The sequence below is a fragment of the Miscanthus floridulus genome, unplaced genomic scaffold (genome assembly GCF_019320115.1).
Source record: "Miscanthus floridulus cultivar M001 unplaced genomic scaffold, ASM1932011v1 fs_342_1, whole genome shotgun sequence".
NCBI lineage: Eukaryota > Viridiplantae > Streptophyta > Magnoliopsida > Poales > Poaceae > Miscanthus > Miscanthus floridulus.
The window spans coordinates 24,877-41,197 of record NW_027096617.1 but is presented as its reverse complement, the minus strand read 5'-3'; the positions used below and the strand labels follow the sequence as shown (position 1 = coordinate 41,197).

The 16,321-nt window shown below is 43.3% G+C and overlaps 2 protein-coding genes across 2 annotated transcripts; one reads left to right on the top strand and one right to left on the bottom strand.

Moving 5' to 3' along the window:
- The first annotated feature begins 122 nt into the window (after positions 1 to 122).
- LOC136531407 (transcription and mRNA export factor ENY2-like) lies at positions 123 to 2,771 on the top strand. Its single transcript, XM_066524070.1, has 5 exons — positions 123 to 268; positions 432 to 519; positions 831 to 925; positions 1,934 to 2,010; positions 2,364 to 2,771. Coding segments are annotated over exons 1-5 (339 nt in total). The 5' UTR covers positions 123 to 266; the 3' UTR covers positions 2,441 to 2,771.
- Positions 2,772 to 3,943: 1,172 nt separating this feature from the next.
- On the bottom strand, positions 3,944 to 6,688 carry LOC136531406 (uncharacterized protein At3g27210-like). Its single transcript, XM_066524069.1, has 3 exons — positions 6,197 to 6,688; positions 5,363 to 5,443; positions 3,944 to 4,618 (listed from the first exon to the last, which is right to left on the bottom strand). Exons 1-3 carry the CDS (start codon positions 6,402 to 6,404, stop codon positions 4,212 to 4,214), a joined length of 696 nt encoding a protein of 231 aa, XP_066380166.1. The 5' UTR covers positions 6,405 to 6,688; the 3' UTR covers positions 3,944 to 4,211.
- Between the last annotated feature and the right edge of the window lie 9,633 nt (positions 6,689 to 16,321).

Below are 16,321 nucleotides of genomic sequence, written 5' to 3'. Positions count from 1 at the left end.
GGGCAGGCAGACCCTCCTCCTCCTCTTGGATATTGGAGCGCAGATATTTTTCAGTGGGCTGAGCCTGCATTGGGGGCCCAGGCCTGGTATTATTTGGCGGGATACGGCCCAGCAATCCGGAGTCTTCGAGTCGGCGGCTCCCAAGTCCCAACATGAGCCGTGAGGTGACAGGACGCACTCCACCACCAAACCGAGGAACACGACGCTCAGGAACCGGAGAAGCAGCGAGGAAGCTGAAGGAGGGCGCATCTCAGCCGAATTGAAGCATGTAAGCGAGCCAATCCCATCCGCTGCTGCTCGTATGCGCAATCTGTGTCTGTTATTGACCCCCAAATTGCTCTGTTGATGCTTTGCTCAAAATTTTGCTCGTGGCCTTTTTTTTATCTGAGAAAAAGAATTCTGACTTTGATGCTGTGGGGCGACGGTTTCAGGAGGGCGTCGATTAATCGGCCGCCGACGCCGAGCGCGGAGGAGGATCGGGACAAGGAGCCTTCTCTCAGGGAAATCATTAACATCAAGGTAATGACCAGTACTGTTCCCCATCTCGCTGAAATCGACCGAGGAAACCCTCGATCGTAGGTGTTTTCCACCTCCTGGCCCGGGGTTAGAGTTCTTGGTGCCCACAAGCTAGAGTTCTTCAGCTTATGGTTGGTGCTCCAAGTGTGTAGTCTCAGTTAGATTTGGTTAGGGTTTGGGCGTTTGGCTGTACGAGGGGAGAGGTTTTGAGGTAGTTGAAGCGAGTAAAACATATTGGTGGTTTAATTCTATTGGCTACTGCCGCTGTTGTTCCTTGGGTGCGGTAACAATGAGGTGGGTTTTGGTTTCTGAAGTTGGTAGAGAGTGGGGAGAAGGAGAAGCTAATGGAGCTCCTCCGCGAGCGGCTCGTCGAGTGCAGCTGGAAGGATGAGATGAAGGCACTCTGCAGGTTTGACTTCTCTTGTATCAAACTCAAATATTATTCGTGCTGAGTGTATGCTTGCTATTAACAAATTACGTTTATTGATTCATAGTAATAAACACATGCATCTTAACCTTTGCATCCAATGATGCTGAGCAAGTGCTTCACATTCCTAAGGTTCTGATATTTGCATTTTAGCGTAGGAATTGTTTGCAGTCCTTGAGAACGCATGATGCTTTTGCCCAACTTCTCAATGGTCTTCTCAATTCAACTGCCTTTGATGATTACAATTGAATGTATGTGAAAGGCACACATTAATCTGTCAAAACCCCAAACCATTGTTCTATCTTGCTCAAATGTGTAGCTAAATTCTGAAGCAGAAGTAGTTTTCTCAATTCCTCGTGAAGATAACCTGAAGGGATTCTGTTGCTTCCTGATAAATTGGGAATTTTGTAAAATCTTATGCAGCTCAAGTTGGTTTCTCATGGAAACTACTTATGGCTGGTTCTCTCAAATTTTCTAGTAAATAAATAATTGCAATGATTTTACTAGATGGCTACTGCAGTTATTACAACCGATGCAAGTGTGCAACATATGCAGTTTGTTTAAATTTTGCTCTTTCTTTTTCCTGCAATTATATTCTTTCCGAATGAACCTGTGTTTGCAAAAACAGGTTCTGAGTAACCCACTAAGCACTTGCACGTTAAATTTTTTTTACTGATAGGATTCAGCTGAAAGCAGGTTCTTTTGCTTTGTCCAAATTCTGCGCTAAATGTTCATCGCATCCAATCAAATTTGATCTAATTCTGAAGTCTTCAAAACCCTAGGCATTGGAGATCATTTTGCAGTTTGTCACTTTAACTGTAGCTACCTCAAGTTGCCTCGCTAGAGCATTTTGAAATTTGTGCTACATTACACACTCCATAGGATGAGAATAAAGATGGTGTGGTTTTAACTGGATAATATGTATCTTTCCCAATGCTCATCATTCTTTTTTCGATGCATCTCTCTTTTGTCCTTGTGTGTACTGTGTAGGGCCTATGCAAGGAAGAAAGGAAGAAATAATGTGACGGTAGATGACCTCATTCATGTTATTACTCCGAAAGGAAGAGGTAAGTGGTCTTTTCTGCCCCTTGATTTCTTTTTCTGATTGCAACTAGAATTCTTTTCACAAATTTCACTCTATGCCCAAAAAAATAATTCACTATGTGTCTTTGCATGATTCGTCTTTTGTACTATGACTAAACCTGGAGCTAAACAAATAGACAATCCATGAGATATTATGATTGAAAGTTTCTCATTTTTTTTCCTTTTGCCCCATGAAATGCTCATTAAAAAAAGGGCGTACCCGCTGCAGAGAGCTCCCGCTCTGTTTTACACTTCTACTTTCCTGGCCGAGAAAATTTGCTCATCTTTGTACTGGTCCTTCTTACACTGCTCTCAACTTATTTCGCATGTGAAACAGCCTCAGTGCCTGATTCGGTGAAGGCAGAACTCCTGCAACGAATCCGGTCCTTCCTTATGTCTACCACACTTAGGTAGTCATTTATCGCGACGGTTGGAGCTACATGTACCATTGTACGAACATTAGGAAGTCGATCTTGTTGGGGACCAAGGGTGCTGGAAAACAATGCATAGGGCAAAATTGTGAGCATGAAAAGAATCAGTGTGATCTTCATGACGCTGTCAACATGTTCCTCGTCAGACAGGCGGTTGGCATGATTTCAGGTGCACCAAGACAGAGTTGTAATCCTTGAATACTGTATTGTTAAGGAACCTTCCACCTTGTAATGCTGCATTGTGTTATAATTGCTCAACTGATGCTTGATTTCACAATTAGAAAACAGAAACGCAATCTTGATATAAACGATAACACTCATGTGCATCATGTGAAACCTGAAACCTCTGACTGGGTCATCTCCAATGGGGCCCAACGTGAACAGATTCCACTTTGTCATTGTGTTGTGATACCCGTGGATGCTATAATAAAAAAAAAAATCGCATTTGTTGGTTGGTTCGGTTGTCTGCGTTGCCATGCTTGATCTGATGGGTTCATGGCCACTGCTAAGATTCACTGTTCTGCCTCCATCATGTGAATCTGTCTAACACCACTTCCGGTCAGGCTTGCATGTTCAGAAACAAAAGGCTCATGGCCACCGCTAAGATTCACTGTTCTGCCTCCATCGTGTGAGTAGGACTGGATATCGAGACAGCTGGCCCGTTAGGGCTTGGCTCGTTATACAAACGAGCTAGATGTCTAGCTCAGCTCGGCTCGTTAGCGAGCTCGAACTAATTCGTTTGGCTCGCGAGCCAAAGCACAAGCATATTACATAGAGATTATAACCTCAAGTCAGCAACAAACACATTGCATGTATATTTAAAATGAAATAAAACAAAATACATATGAATTCTACAATAGAAAACTATAAGTATGCTATTATCCATGTGTTAGGTCATAGGCAAAGTGATATATGGGCTGATTAAAGTTGTTGGCTTGTTATTTATCTTTGGCTTGTTTTGGCTCACGAGCAGCTCGTGAGCTGGCTCGAACCGGCTCATTAACTAATTGAGCTAAACAGCTAGCTTGGCTTGTTAAAAAATTCAAATGAGTCGAGCCGAGCCGAGCCGAGCCACTAACGAGCACCACTTCGGGTCAGCCTTGCATGTTCAGAAACAAAAGGATTTAGGCTCTTGGCCATCCTTGTGGTTGTCCCTGAAACACTGTTTGGGAGTTGGGACAGAACTGAAATGGTGATCACAGCGCATTCTAGCAGTTAGCCTGTTCTTGTCATAAGCTCGATCAGCTACAAAAACCACGAACCCTGCATGCTGCATGATTCATGACACAGTTGCCACATAAAAAAAGATATTTCAATTTTTTTAGGAGGAAACAAAAAGGTCCACTTGGAATAGAATAGAGCAATTAACACATTTGTCTGGCGTCAATCAAGCAAGTGCCAAGAGGACATCTCAGACCAATAACATTGTAGGAGCTGTAGAAAGGTATTGTATCCTACATGCCACATGCCCTAGCTCAGCTGGCTGTTGACATCTGAAAAGTTATATATATTTATATATCCATAAAGATTCGATAAGATATATGCACAGGTAAGGACAATTCGATGCCCTCGCATTTGATAACATGGTGTGCACAGCATTTAACGAGTACTGCTATATTATCCACTTGATTACTAAAGATATATATATAGTACTCTTAATACTCTCCCCTTCTTTACAGTAGCTTCAGCGTCCCAATCGGGTAATATATCGCGCTAAATACAGCTCAGGGCAGGAGGGCACTTGAGCCCCACTGTCAAACAGCACATGGCCTAGAGCTCATCTTCTGCCCCCTCCCACTCTCATCTACGGTCAGGCTATGAACAAAGCTCGGCAGGCAACAGCGTCCGGTATACCACGCCTTCTGCTTCCGGCTCTTGGCGACTGCGGTCGGCGTCAGTACTGTGCTGCAAGCGGAGCTGGATGTGGATTCAGACACCGGCTTCCCATCTGCAGCAACAGATTGCAACTGCTGCTCCTCGTCAGTGCTTTCTTCAGGGCCGTCTTGCATTGCCTCCTGCAGGAGCTCAGCTAGCTTCCTACGTCCAGTTGGAGAAGGCTCCGGTGATTTGGAGCTGTGCATGTCTGGTTGAAAGATGTTGCTCATCACCGTCTGCGCTCTGGGCTGATAGATGGGTGTGCTGCCACGAGATGGAGTGAAATCTGCATAAGAGCACGACTTATGATTATGCAGCAACTGAAGCAAATCACGTGTTGATAGAGATATCTAATTGTTCAACTATTAAACTTGGGTGCATCAGAACTCCCCTTAGAATGTCAAAGTCCATAAATGAATGTGTTATGTTTCCAGGACATCAGCCTGTTCGTTTGGCTGTGGCTTGTCGTAAACGATCGTAAATTTCCAGCCGGAACAGTATTTTTCTCTCACACAAACCAACCAGCAGTACTTCTTCACGAACCAGCAACGATATGAACCAGCCAACCAAGGAATACGAACCAGCAACGATACAAACCAGCCAGCTAGAGTGATTGATAGAGGACCACACATGGGATAGGTTATGAAGCTAAAGGTGGGGGTCCATGTCCACAACTGTTAGACACCGAGGAATATGATAGCGCCCAAAGACAAAATCAAAGGCATCGACTTTTTGGTTCAATAGGCAATCAAGTATAAATTAGGTCCCTTAGATTCTAGAGACAAATAAAAGCTGTATCATCAAGGAACCTAGCAGAGCACATGCATTTTGCGCGTAACAAGTGGAACAATCCACATTTCACATGCTGCTGGTATAATAATAGGAGAACCTAAAAAAGGGAATGGCACGATAAACTGGTGCCAAAGTAATCTCAGTATGCAGGACCAGGATATAAGAAGCTATCTCTAAAACTAGATTGAAACTTCTTTAAACATTTATAGTAAACAAACATGTGTAAAGGTTCGATTACCTCCATTCACGCTGTAAAAGTCATCCTCGCAGTCAGAATCTAACCAAGCTCGAGACTCGAAGAACACTTCATCCTTGCTACCTGCAAATTAAGTTCCATAAGTTATTCATGAAAATAATAATCTTTGTATGCATGTTTGATGAATTTCAGCCAAGAGATCAATCAAATAAGCGAAGGGGGAAAAAAGAACCACTGAACAATCTTTATTTCTTGGTAGGCTGGTAATTCAAGAGGTAGCAATTGACTTTTGGACAAACAAACATTAAAGCACACCGATTCCAGCTAAGCTATTCAAGAGGCTATGAAGTAGGCTTTTGATTTTTGGCAACAAAGATCATGTGTTATTTCAATTTAGAATTTATTCAGCAATCTCACAGGGGAAAAAACTGCATCCCAATTCCGGAGGAACTTGACCAAACATCGAAGTAAAAGGCCTACTACAGTCAATAGAGCAATCACTTTGCGTAGAACAGAATCCTCATTTATAAAATGTTCGATTTTCAAGAACAAAACTCAGTACTCAAAATCAGTCAGCTTCAGTAATCGTTTTCCGTTCAAGATCACCCGCCCCAACAAAGCTAACTGATCTCCAGAAGCAGTTAATGCAATGATAACACCACACTTCGCTGTCAAATCCTGAAATCAAGAGCCCAATAGATGAATAAACAAATTCAAAAGTACCCTTTTCACATAAAGAACTGACTGCTCATCTGCTCTTTTTTACCTCCAAAGATCTTCAATAAACTACGGTAATAACTGATTCTAAGAAGACAAAGATCGAAACATCACTTCGGAAAAAGACCAAACAAACAAACAAACATCCATCACGCATACCAGAATCCGGGCTCTTGGAGTTAAACTCTGCCCGCTGCTGCTCAGCGTCGACCTTGGCCTTGAGGTCACCAAAGCCATCACCAACCGGAGCAACGCCGCCGCCGCCGCCGCCGCCCTTCCCGTTGGCTGCCTTCGCCTTTGTGGGCGAGTCAAGAAATTGCTTCTTGGGGTACTCCGGGTCCTTGTGAACCGAAGCGCAAGCACCCATCTCCACTTTTCTCCCCTTTCAAGACGCGGCAAGAAGCATGTCCGTGCGAGCGTGCACACGGGGCAGGCTACTCCTAGCAAGAGATCCTACGGAGAAAGAATCAAGAAAGGGAGCACGAGGATCAAGGATCAACGTGGTGGAGCAAAAGGTAAAGACACGGATGCTCCTGGGGGGAAGACGGAGGGGAGAGGTCGAGGGAAGGGAAGGAGTGGGCGTCTTTACTGGGAACAGTGCGGCGATGCCGGGGCGGCCATGCCCTCCCTTTTTGAGAAACGGGCGTGGGGAAAAGACTGGGGAGTCTTTAATTCTGAAACCGCCGAGCACGGCGCCCTAATCAATGAAAAAACTATTGGTGGCTCACAATATTTCTCTGTTTTTCTTGCACTGCACAATAGTACATCAAGGAAATCAGATAAACTTTGTTACATGCACCATTGGACGGAGTATTTTTCAATGGTGATATATGAATTCAACACGGTTTGTATGAACTCTGCGAGAGATTTTAGCTGACATCGAAAATGGGCCTGAACCTCCACCAAAGCAGCTTAGAACGCTGTATCTTTGGGTGCTTATGGCCCCTTTGGTTTCGCTAAAATTTAGCTTATGCTGATGATTATGTTGAAATATTATAAGAGAAAAACACTATTGATTCGTTGCAACAGTAATTTGTTGACCATATAACTAATAAACCTAGCTACTTGACCGTTTATCTCTATCTCTATCTATATCTATATATATTAATATATTATATCTATATTTATATGTATCTATTTCTACCTATATGACTATATCTATACTTAATATTAAAAAAATTGAAATGATTCTTCCGTGTGTTTTTTTTATTTTCCAAAGAACGTTGTGTTAGAGTAGCGTGATTGAGATATGACGAACTCAATCTTTCTCATGCCCTGTATAAAGTTAGAGTAGCGTGTAAAAAGAACGATGTGGAGTTCGATTCCAAAATGAATTGGAATATTAAGGCCCCGTTCACTTCGCTGAAAAAATAAACTGAAACACTATTCCGGCTGATTTGTTGTGAGAGAAAAATACTGTTTCGGCTGAAAAAAAAGAAGCCGAAAAGTACGAATTATAAGAGAAGCGAAAAATGCCTAAGTGTTTCTATGTTAAGCTTTAATTTCTGTTTTTTATATAAGATGATAGCGAACATCATAGCATTTTTTCAAAAACTACATTATGAATGTTTCCATCATAATGTTTCATATAATTTTATATTTCTAGTATGAATTTATTACTGGATGTGTAACCTGTCAAAATAATGATTAGAAGTTATGAGTACTTTTTAACATAAATTACGATGTCAGCTACCACCTCACAAAATTTGAAATTAAAATGAACTTGAATGTAGAGAAATAAAAAAAACAAATATTGTTAAGAGATAGTTTGGATGCACTGAAATCGTTGAGTGTGGTAAACTGAACAAAACATTAGTTCATGGGACTGTCTAAATATAGATGCCAAACTTAGATAGTAATTTGGAGTTTTTTCTTTAGTTTTATTATTATGTTTAGTGTCAAAAGGATACTTTAATCACGTCCTTTATGTAGCCATTCCTTCTAACAAATGGAGTGGCATTCTTTTATTGAGAGAGAACAAAATGCTTCGCCTCTCTCAACCACCACCGTGCATATATAGTTCCCAACTTTTGCATACAACTCTGAGTCATCATAAAAAATCATAACATACCACAATCAGGAATATATCCAATAGAACACCTATAACATGACAAAAAAAAAAGATCTTGCAACATCCAACGTTGAAAATATTGGGACCGATCGCCAGTATATAGTCAAAGCATTGCACATTTCTACGAAGGGAAAAAGAATTTTGTGCAAGATGCCATCAATAATTGCTGGTAGAAATTGTTTCCAGTCACGTCTTGTCCCTGAGCCACCATATCACCCGGACAGGTGTCCTTGTTACCACGTCCATGAACAATTTCCTGCAGTGAGTTTGAAGTGTCAGATTAATCCTTGATTCTATCTATCTAACCTGTTTCTATACTACATACAGTAGTAATAAAAGTGTAGTAGTGATTAGCATGTGACATAACCATCGCCCGGCCCCATGTCAAATTACGAACCAGCTAACTGGTAGATAATTTGGAGAAAATTAAAAACAAGACAAGAGAGGAGCAGCTGGTAGATAATTTGGAGAAAAATTAAAAACAAGAGGGGAGCAGTTCATTAGGTGATACACCGAGAAAGCGAAGTTTACAAATTTCCTCGTCACGTTGTGGCCGGCGGGCGTTCTCTCTGTCCTACTAAGCGAAACGGTGACAGGGCGAGGATTAGACCTTGACGCTTTGGAACCACGTCCCCAAGTGCGACGTCCACCCAGACGCTGACTAGTTGGCGAATGGCGAGATGTGCGTGATTTTGGGGCATGGGCCACGGGTTTCTTCAGGTCGTACCGGAGAGCAAACGTCCATTTTATTTCCATGCTCAAATAAATCAGACCCCGATTGGCAGAAACATATATGTGGATTTTTCGAAGCTGAGCATTTGTGTAGCTCTAAAAAAGTCGTGGACCTAGAGCTGGAGGTGCGTACATCGCATGTATTTACGTACACCACTCATTTCGTTTATAGATTAAATTAAATATAAATATTTAATTATTTTAATTTAGTCCACAGGCTATATATATCCCATAGATAGATAAAGCTTCATATATCGCTCTCATGCGTGTCGTGCCCTCATGGGGGGTGCTGACTGCTGATTTGCTGAAGGATACAAGGGCGGGATTGTGACCACGTTGAAACAGTCATTGCAATTTATAGCTAGCGATTTGAATTTTTTTTATTTTAACACTTTTTGTAAAAAAAAATAAATCTAACGTTGTTTTTTTTAACTAACACTCTTGGCCGCGTTTATTTTCACGGCGTGGTAAAATACCTGTGCCGCGCGCATGCATGGTGGCGCGGCAGGAGGGTAATGTGGCGAAGATCAGGGCCGCTGACCGGTGACGGGGCAGGGTCTGTCGCGTCATCGATCTTGGTCCGGCAGTGCCGCGCCTCAGCGCATGTGAAAGCTCTAGTTTGGTTTTGGTGAATTGATGAAACCCTAAGTGTTAACCTAGTTTATCAAGTGATCATGACATAGGTAGCACATTCCAAGTGGTGAAGCAAATGAAGATCATGACATTATGATGGTGATCATCAAGTGCTTGGACTTGAAAAGAAGAAAGAGAAAAACAAAAGGCTCAAGGCAAAGGTATAAATGGTAGAAGCTATTTTGTTTTGGTGATCAAGACACTTAGAGAGTATAGTCATATTTAGGTTTGATAGCCGTATTATTAAAAGGGATGAAACTCGTATCGAAATACGGTTATCAAAGTGTCACTAGATGCTCTAACTCATTGCATATGCATTTAGCATCTAGTGGAGTGCTAACATTTTTGAAAATGTTTGTGAAAATATGCTAACACATGTGCATAAGATGATACACTTGGTGGTTGGCATATTTGAGCAAAGGTTAGGAACTTCACCGACGGAGTGTCTGCCTGTAGAGTGTGGACAGTCCGACGGTGCCACCGACGCCCTAGACAGAAAAGACAGAGGTCACTGTAAATGACCGAACACTGGTCTCAGTTGAACCGACGTGTCCGGTCAGTGGCAGTAGAGGGCGTGCGTTTCGATCTCATGACCGGACACTGGGTCGCTCAGCGACCGGACGCTGGAAGGCTATGTCCGGTCATGCTGACGTGGCAGTACAAAGGAAAACACCATGTGACCGGACGCGTCCGGTCGGGAAAAATCGTTTCTAGAAGCTTACTGGAAACGACCGGACGTTGGGGGTTCAGCGTCCGGTCACTGTTAGCTGCTACGTTCGGTCGTCTTCTGACCGTTGAGATCGGGCGCACAGCATTTGAAGAGAGGGACACGTGGCACGCATCACGTGATCGGATGTTGAGGTCTAGCGTCCAATCAATATGACCGGAGCGTCTGGTCACCCCATGTTGTGCCCAGTGAAGGGGTACAACGGCTTTATTTCGTGGGGGCTTCTATTTAAGCCCCATGGCTGGCTCAAGCTCACCCTCTTGGCCATTTACATTGACATAGCAACCTTGTGAGCTTAGCTAAAACCCTTCCACTCATCTCCATCATTAATTCATCATCTTTGTGAGATTGGAAGAGAATCCAAGTGCATTGCTTGAGTGTTTGCATCTAGAGGCATTTGGTGTTCGTGTTTTGCTGTGGGATTCGCTTGTTACTCTTGATGGTTGTCGCCACCTAGATGGCTTGGAGCAGTGAGGATCGTCGAGCGAAGGGTGGTGATTGTCTCTGGCTCTGATCATGGTGATTGTGAGGGGTTCTTGACCTTTCCCCGGCAGAGAGCCAAAAGGTACTCTAGTGGATTGCTCGTGGCTTGTGTGATCCTCATCTTATGTTGGTTGTGCGGCGCCCTATCGAGGGTTTGATGTGTGATGTCAATTAGCGCATGAACCTCCAAGTGAGTGAATCGCCACAACAAGGAGTAGCTTGTCGGCAAACAAGTGAACCTCGGTAAAAAAATCATTGTGTTCATCATTTGATTCCGAGGTGATTGGTCTTCATTGTTATTCATTTGTGTGATTGATTGGCTTCTTTCTCGACACGGTGGTATAACCTTCTTGCTCGCTCTCTTTATATTACCATAAACTAGTTGTCAAGCTCTTTAGTGTAGCTAGTTGTGAGTGTTTCTTAGTTTGGTTAGCGTGGCTCTTTAGTTAGCCTTTGAGAGCACATTAACTTAGTGTAGTGATATAGCTATTGTGTGGATAGAAACTATATCAACTAGAATTGTGGTAGGTGGCTTATATTTTTAGTAGGCTAACGCAACACTTGCTTTGTCTCATAATTGTCTAACCGGTTTGCTAAGTGTTGTTGTAGAAATTTTTATTAGGCTATTCACCCCATCTAGCCATTAGGACCTTTCAGCATGGCGCGACAGGATCAGATAAATATTGCCTGCTAGCCGCCCCTACCCCGAGCCGCCCGCCCTGCCTCTGCTTGCTGCCCTGCCCGAAGTGCTACCGCCGTGCCTGCACGCCGACCACCATGCCTACCTGCCCCATCGGCCGCCCGCACGCCGCGCACAGCCCCGCCGCCCTCCCGCCCGCGCCGCACACGTTCGCCACGCCCGCCCACTCCGGCTGCGCCACGAACGCCGGCCGCCCGCCCGTCCACTCATATCAAGGTAGGCTCTCTTGATTTTATGTTATTATGATTGTTATTTTAGTTATGGTTGGTAATTTAGGATAGTTAGGTTAGTGAATTTGTTAGGATTTGTTAGTGATTTAGGATAGTGATTTAGAATTTGTTAGTGATTTAGGATAGTTAAGGTTTGGTTAGGTAGTTAAGGTTTAGGGATTGATTTTGGGTTTAGGTTAGGTAGTTTTGGTTAGGTAGTTAGGGTTTAGGTTACTGTTAGTTAGGATTTTGGGTTTAGGGATTGATTATCGGTACTTAGTAGTGCGTGATACGGCGATTTAGATGACTTGATGAAGTTTCGTCAAATGCTTATTTTTCTAGTGAAGTTGTTTAATATGTCTGTTAATATTACTTTGAATATATACATGTGCTTCCATATTGTGTTCGTATTGCATAACAAGCAGTTCAAATTTTGCAATGCTACATAATGTTAATTTGAATACTCTAACCCTTTGTTTATCAATTTGTAACAGGATGGCCCCTCCCACACAGCACCTGTTGTATTCCATTCTTGAGATGGAGTACGACGATCAGCACAGAGCACACATCTTGAGTGACACCGACGCACAAGTGGCCTTGCCTACATTGAGGCCCCGCATGCACACCAGGGTATCAACAGCTCTGCGTTGCCTGCCATCGCACCTCAGGGTATATGAACTTTGGGGGTTGCTCCTACCTACTTTAGGTTTGGTGTTGGGAACGATGGCCCATTGGGAGACTCCTTAATACTGGTTTACCGGTAAGTACTATGGTTCACTATATTCTTTAAGGCAGTTACATATGATTAAATTATTAATGGCTATTTTATTATCGTGTCCAATGCAGCAATGGAACGGGCATGATACACTCCCTATAACTCTGTATATCTGGACAGAAGCAGAGTTAAGTTAGAGGGAATACGAGGCGCAAGTATAGGGAATACACGGATGGTCTCAACGTCTTAACACAGCACCAGGTTACGCTCTCTTTACTATCATACATGTGTCTTGTTCGATGTACACTATATCACAACCTAACTCAATTACGAAATGTTCAGGTGCATTGGTATCCTTAGGATAATCCAGAGCTCGAGTACTATCTGAGTACTGTCATTAGGGACGAGTCAGACGAGTATCACTGTAATGTCCCTCTTATTTTTTTCCACGTGGTCGAGATTCACTTGCCCATCAGGGTCTGTAGACAGTTTGAAAGAATGACAGGCTGCCCACCACCGCTTTACTCCACCAACTAAGGATTACACGGGTGCGTTATCGATTAATAATAAAGCTACAATTCAGAGGTGTACGTGGTACAACTAACATCGTTTTGTTGCAAGTATGACCACAGGATGAGGTACAAGACCAAGGATTGGCGCATGACACACAACGCGCACATCCTTTTGTGGGAGACCAAGGAACGACATCCGGTCCACGCGGGTCCTCCACATGACCAGCACACCTTTGATGAGTACCTGTGGTGGCTTCACAAGTCTACGAGGACACATATCAAGCCCCCGTACACTGAGGAGGCGATTGACGAGGACTCAGATGAAGATGTGATCGAAGATGTGTACGATGTTGCCACTAGGGAGGACACACAGCTATAGAGAGCTCCGCTTCAAAGATATGTGGTAAGATACTTGAATGGTACAATTTGTTATTTGTTTGGTATTAAGTATGTGTACTAAAACTATTCAACCGCGTCTCTGTACCCAGACGACACAATTGTCAAGGATGTCCAACGAAGCAGCGTTTCGGCTTCACGAGTCTAGAGGGTAGGGGCGAGGCATTCTCAAGGCTTTTGTGGAGGTAAACATAAACTTGTCCATTTCCAAAAATGTTTCTTTATTGTATATGCGTTTGGGAAATGCACTAACTTTAACGTCTATTTATGTAGAAGGTGAAGAAGAGTTGTAGAAAGCTAGCACAGAAGCTGAGCTGCATGGACACTCCTTATGTGGAACCGTCACTCCCGGCGCGGTCAGGTGGCACATCTTCAGCCTCTTTGAGGACACCAGACGGCTCTTCTCAACCAGTGACAGGTGCCACTTCCATAGTGCATACACCACCACATCATAGCGTTGGGAAGGACCCTGCAACTAAGGACGACGACGATGACGACGACGACCCCCCGGGCTTCCGCAGATAGCACGACCAGTGAGATGATTGGCCGTAGGACGAGATTGGCATGTCTCAGCTAGGTGGTGCCCCGCTTGGTACCCAAGGAGCTTCACAGGTACTAACAAAGGTAGTTTCTTTAAATACGTAGGCTCTATGAACTAACGATCATAAAGATTATAAGTTGTCGTGCATATCATATACTTGCAGGGTATGAGCCGTATGCAACGGCGACGTGACCACACCGATGTTGGCTATACTCCCAATGTGTTGCCAATAAATTCGAAGAGATAGAGACGTCCGAGGGATCCTTACACCCCTGAGTCTTAGTTTGTTAGGTCGAACGAATATTGGCGTCCAAAACTTGCAGTCTTAGTTGGTTATGTTATGTCGAACTTATGTCAAATCAATGAAAATTTTATGTGGCAGCTTGTCAACTTGCGCACGGACTGCATTTATTTTCTTCATATTCGTTTCAATGTGTTGCGGCAGCACTACCGACGAGATTAAGTAGCAACTAGTTCGGGAACCGGCAGTCCCGGCGTATCTCGCCACCGGTGGCCAGCGTCTTGACCCCGATCCTCCCGAGCTTGGTCATCGCCGCCACGAAATTGCCGAAGAAGGCACCCTGGTTAGACGCGCAGTAGTCAACCGTGCTGCGTGACCCCATGTCGGACTAGAGCACCTAGTCGGAGCCCACCAGGAAGGGGGCGAGGAAGCCGGGGTCCACAATCCATGATCTCGTCGCTGCCGATCCTCAACCAAAAGCAGTCGATCTTCTGTCTACGCCCAGGTGCTGCCGCGCTAAGATTGGTGGCGCGGCAGACCCTGCCACGTCACCGGTCAGCGCCCCCGGTCTTTGCCACGTCACCCTCCTGCCGCGCCACCATGCACACAGGCATTTCGCCGTGCCATGAAAATAGGCGCGGCCAAAAGTGTTAGTTAAAAAAACAGTGTTAGATTTAAATTTATTTTACAAAAAGTGTTAAAATTAAAAAAAATCAGCGATTTATAGAAGACGTTCTGAAAGTCAACTTTTTTACTTTGACCAATTATATATAAAAGAATATAAATATTTATAATACATAATAATAATTATTAGATAAATCGTTGAATATACTTTTATAATAAACTTATTTGGAGATATAAATATTGCACGTATTTTCTACGAATCTAATCAAAGTTGAGAAAGTTTGACCTACACATATCCCATAACGTCTTCCTTTCTGGGACGAAAAGGAGTAGTAGTACATAAAAGGCCAGCGGTTCAGAGTTGCCAAGGAGTAAAAAACATTGAACTTTCTGTGGGATTTCTAGAGGTTTAAGGCCAGTCTTAGTGAGAGTTTTATATGAACTTTATTTGCATTTAATAGGCGGCCACCGCTACCACAAAAGTGGTGATCCATGGTGAACTTGAGATGACGTTATGTGGAATTGTTATAGAGAGTAGAAATCTACGACGGTGCTGTGACCATCTATGACAATTTGTATATGAGATGATGTTATAAGAAACCATCATATAAAACCCTAATATATGACGATGCATAGGTGTTTTTATGACATGGCCATGTTTTAAGAAGTGATGAAACTCTTTTGACATGATTACCAACTTTATATGAATCATGAAATTAAATGTCTATGAAACTATAGAATGAAACTATACATTGAGAATAGATGTTTTCTTCAAGTTTTATTTCATTTTACATGGTGTGACAGTTTTGTAAACCATGCCATAAAACTCTGTAAGTTTATTTCATTTTACATGACCTAGCAACATGCATGGTGGATGGAAGAAAGAAAAATCAATAATGTCAACTCACCGTCCTACAACGGTGCAGAGTTAAGGTTACCGATAAAGTACGCCCTGCGCGGCATGTAAATGATGGGAGGCCAATCTAAAATTCGGGGACATTGATGCAACGTCTGTGTACAAAAAGTTAGAAAAAACGAAATTTTCCTGGGTGCGTGTGGAGTGGTGTGGAGCTAACAAAAACAGTGTTTAGCACCGAAAAATGCCTCAATCTCAATCATAGAGCGAGCTGTCGATACGTCGAACAGTATTAGCGCCAATAAAATTCAGAAGAGTAGTCAACAATCAGCCTGTTCGCTTGCTCGTAAATTTCCAGCCAAGAACAGTGTTTTTCTCTCACACCAAACCAGCCAGCAGTAAATAATCCACGATACGATACGGCCTCCCGAACAGGCTGAATATCCTCTTATGTGTAACCTTAAAAAGTGTTTAGAGGCCCGACACTCGCTATTGGCCGGTGACACGACACTGGCTGCTGATGAGCACCTTTTGTCTCCATCTCCCACACTTGGAATGTGAAGGACAACGCAAAATAATGGAACCAACGTGGAGGAGGAAATTCAAGGGTGACACGGAAAAGGGTCCTCCAGCTGCAATTATTTTTTTCTTTGACATATGCGAATTCCTCCCTGTTTAAGTGTTTAGGAAAAAAAACGGAAAGGAATAATAGAAACTCGTTCCGGACGGATGCTAACAAACACTAGACGACGTGCCATTTTCTCTCTCTCTCTCTATATATATAAAGAACAGTAACTGAATCAAAAGGACCGGGAATTATTAGTCATGACACGTACAGTCTCCA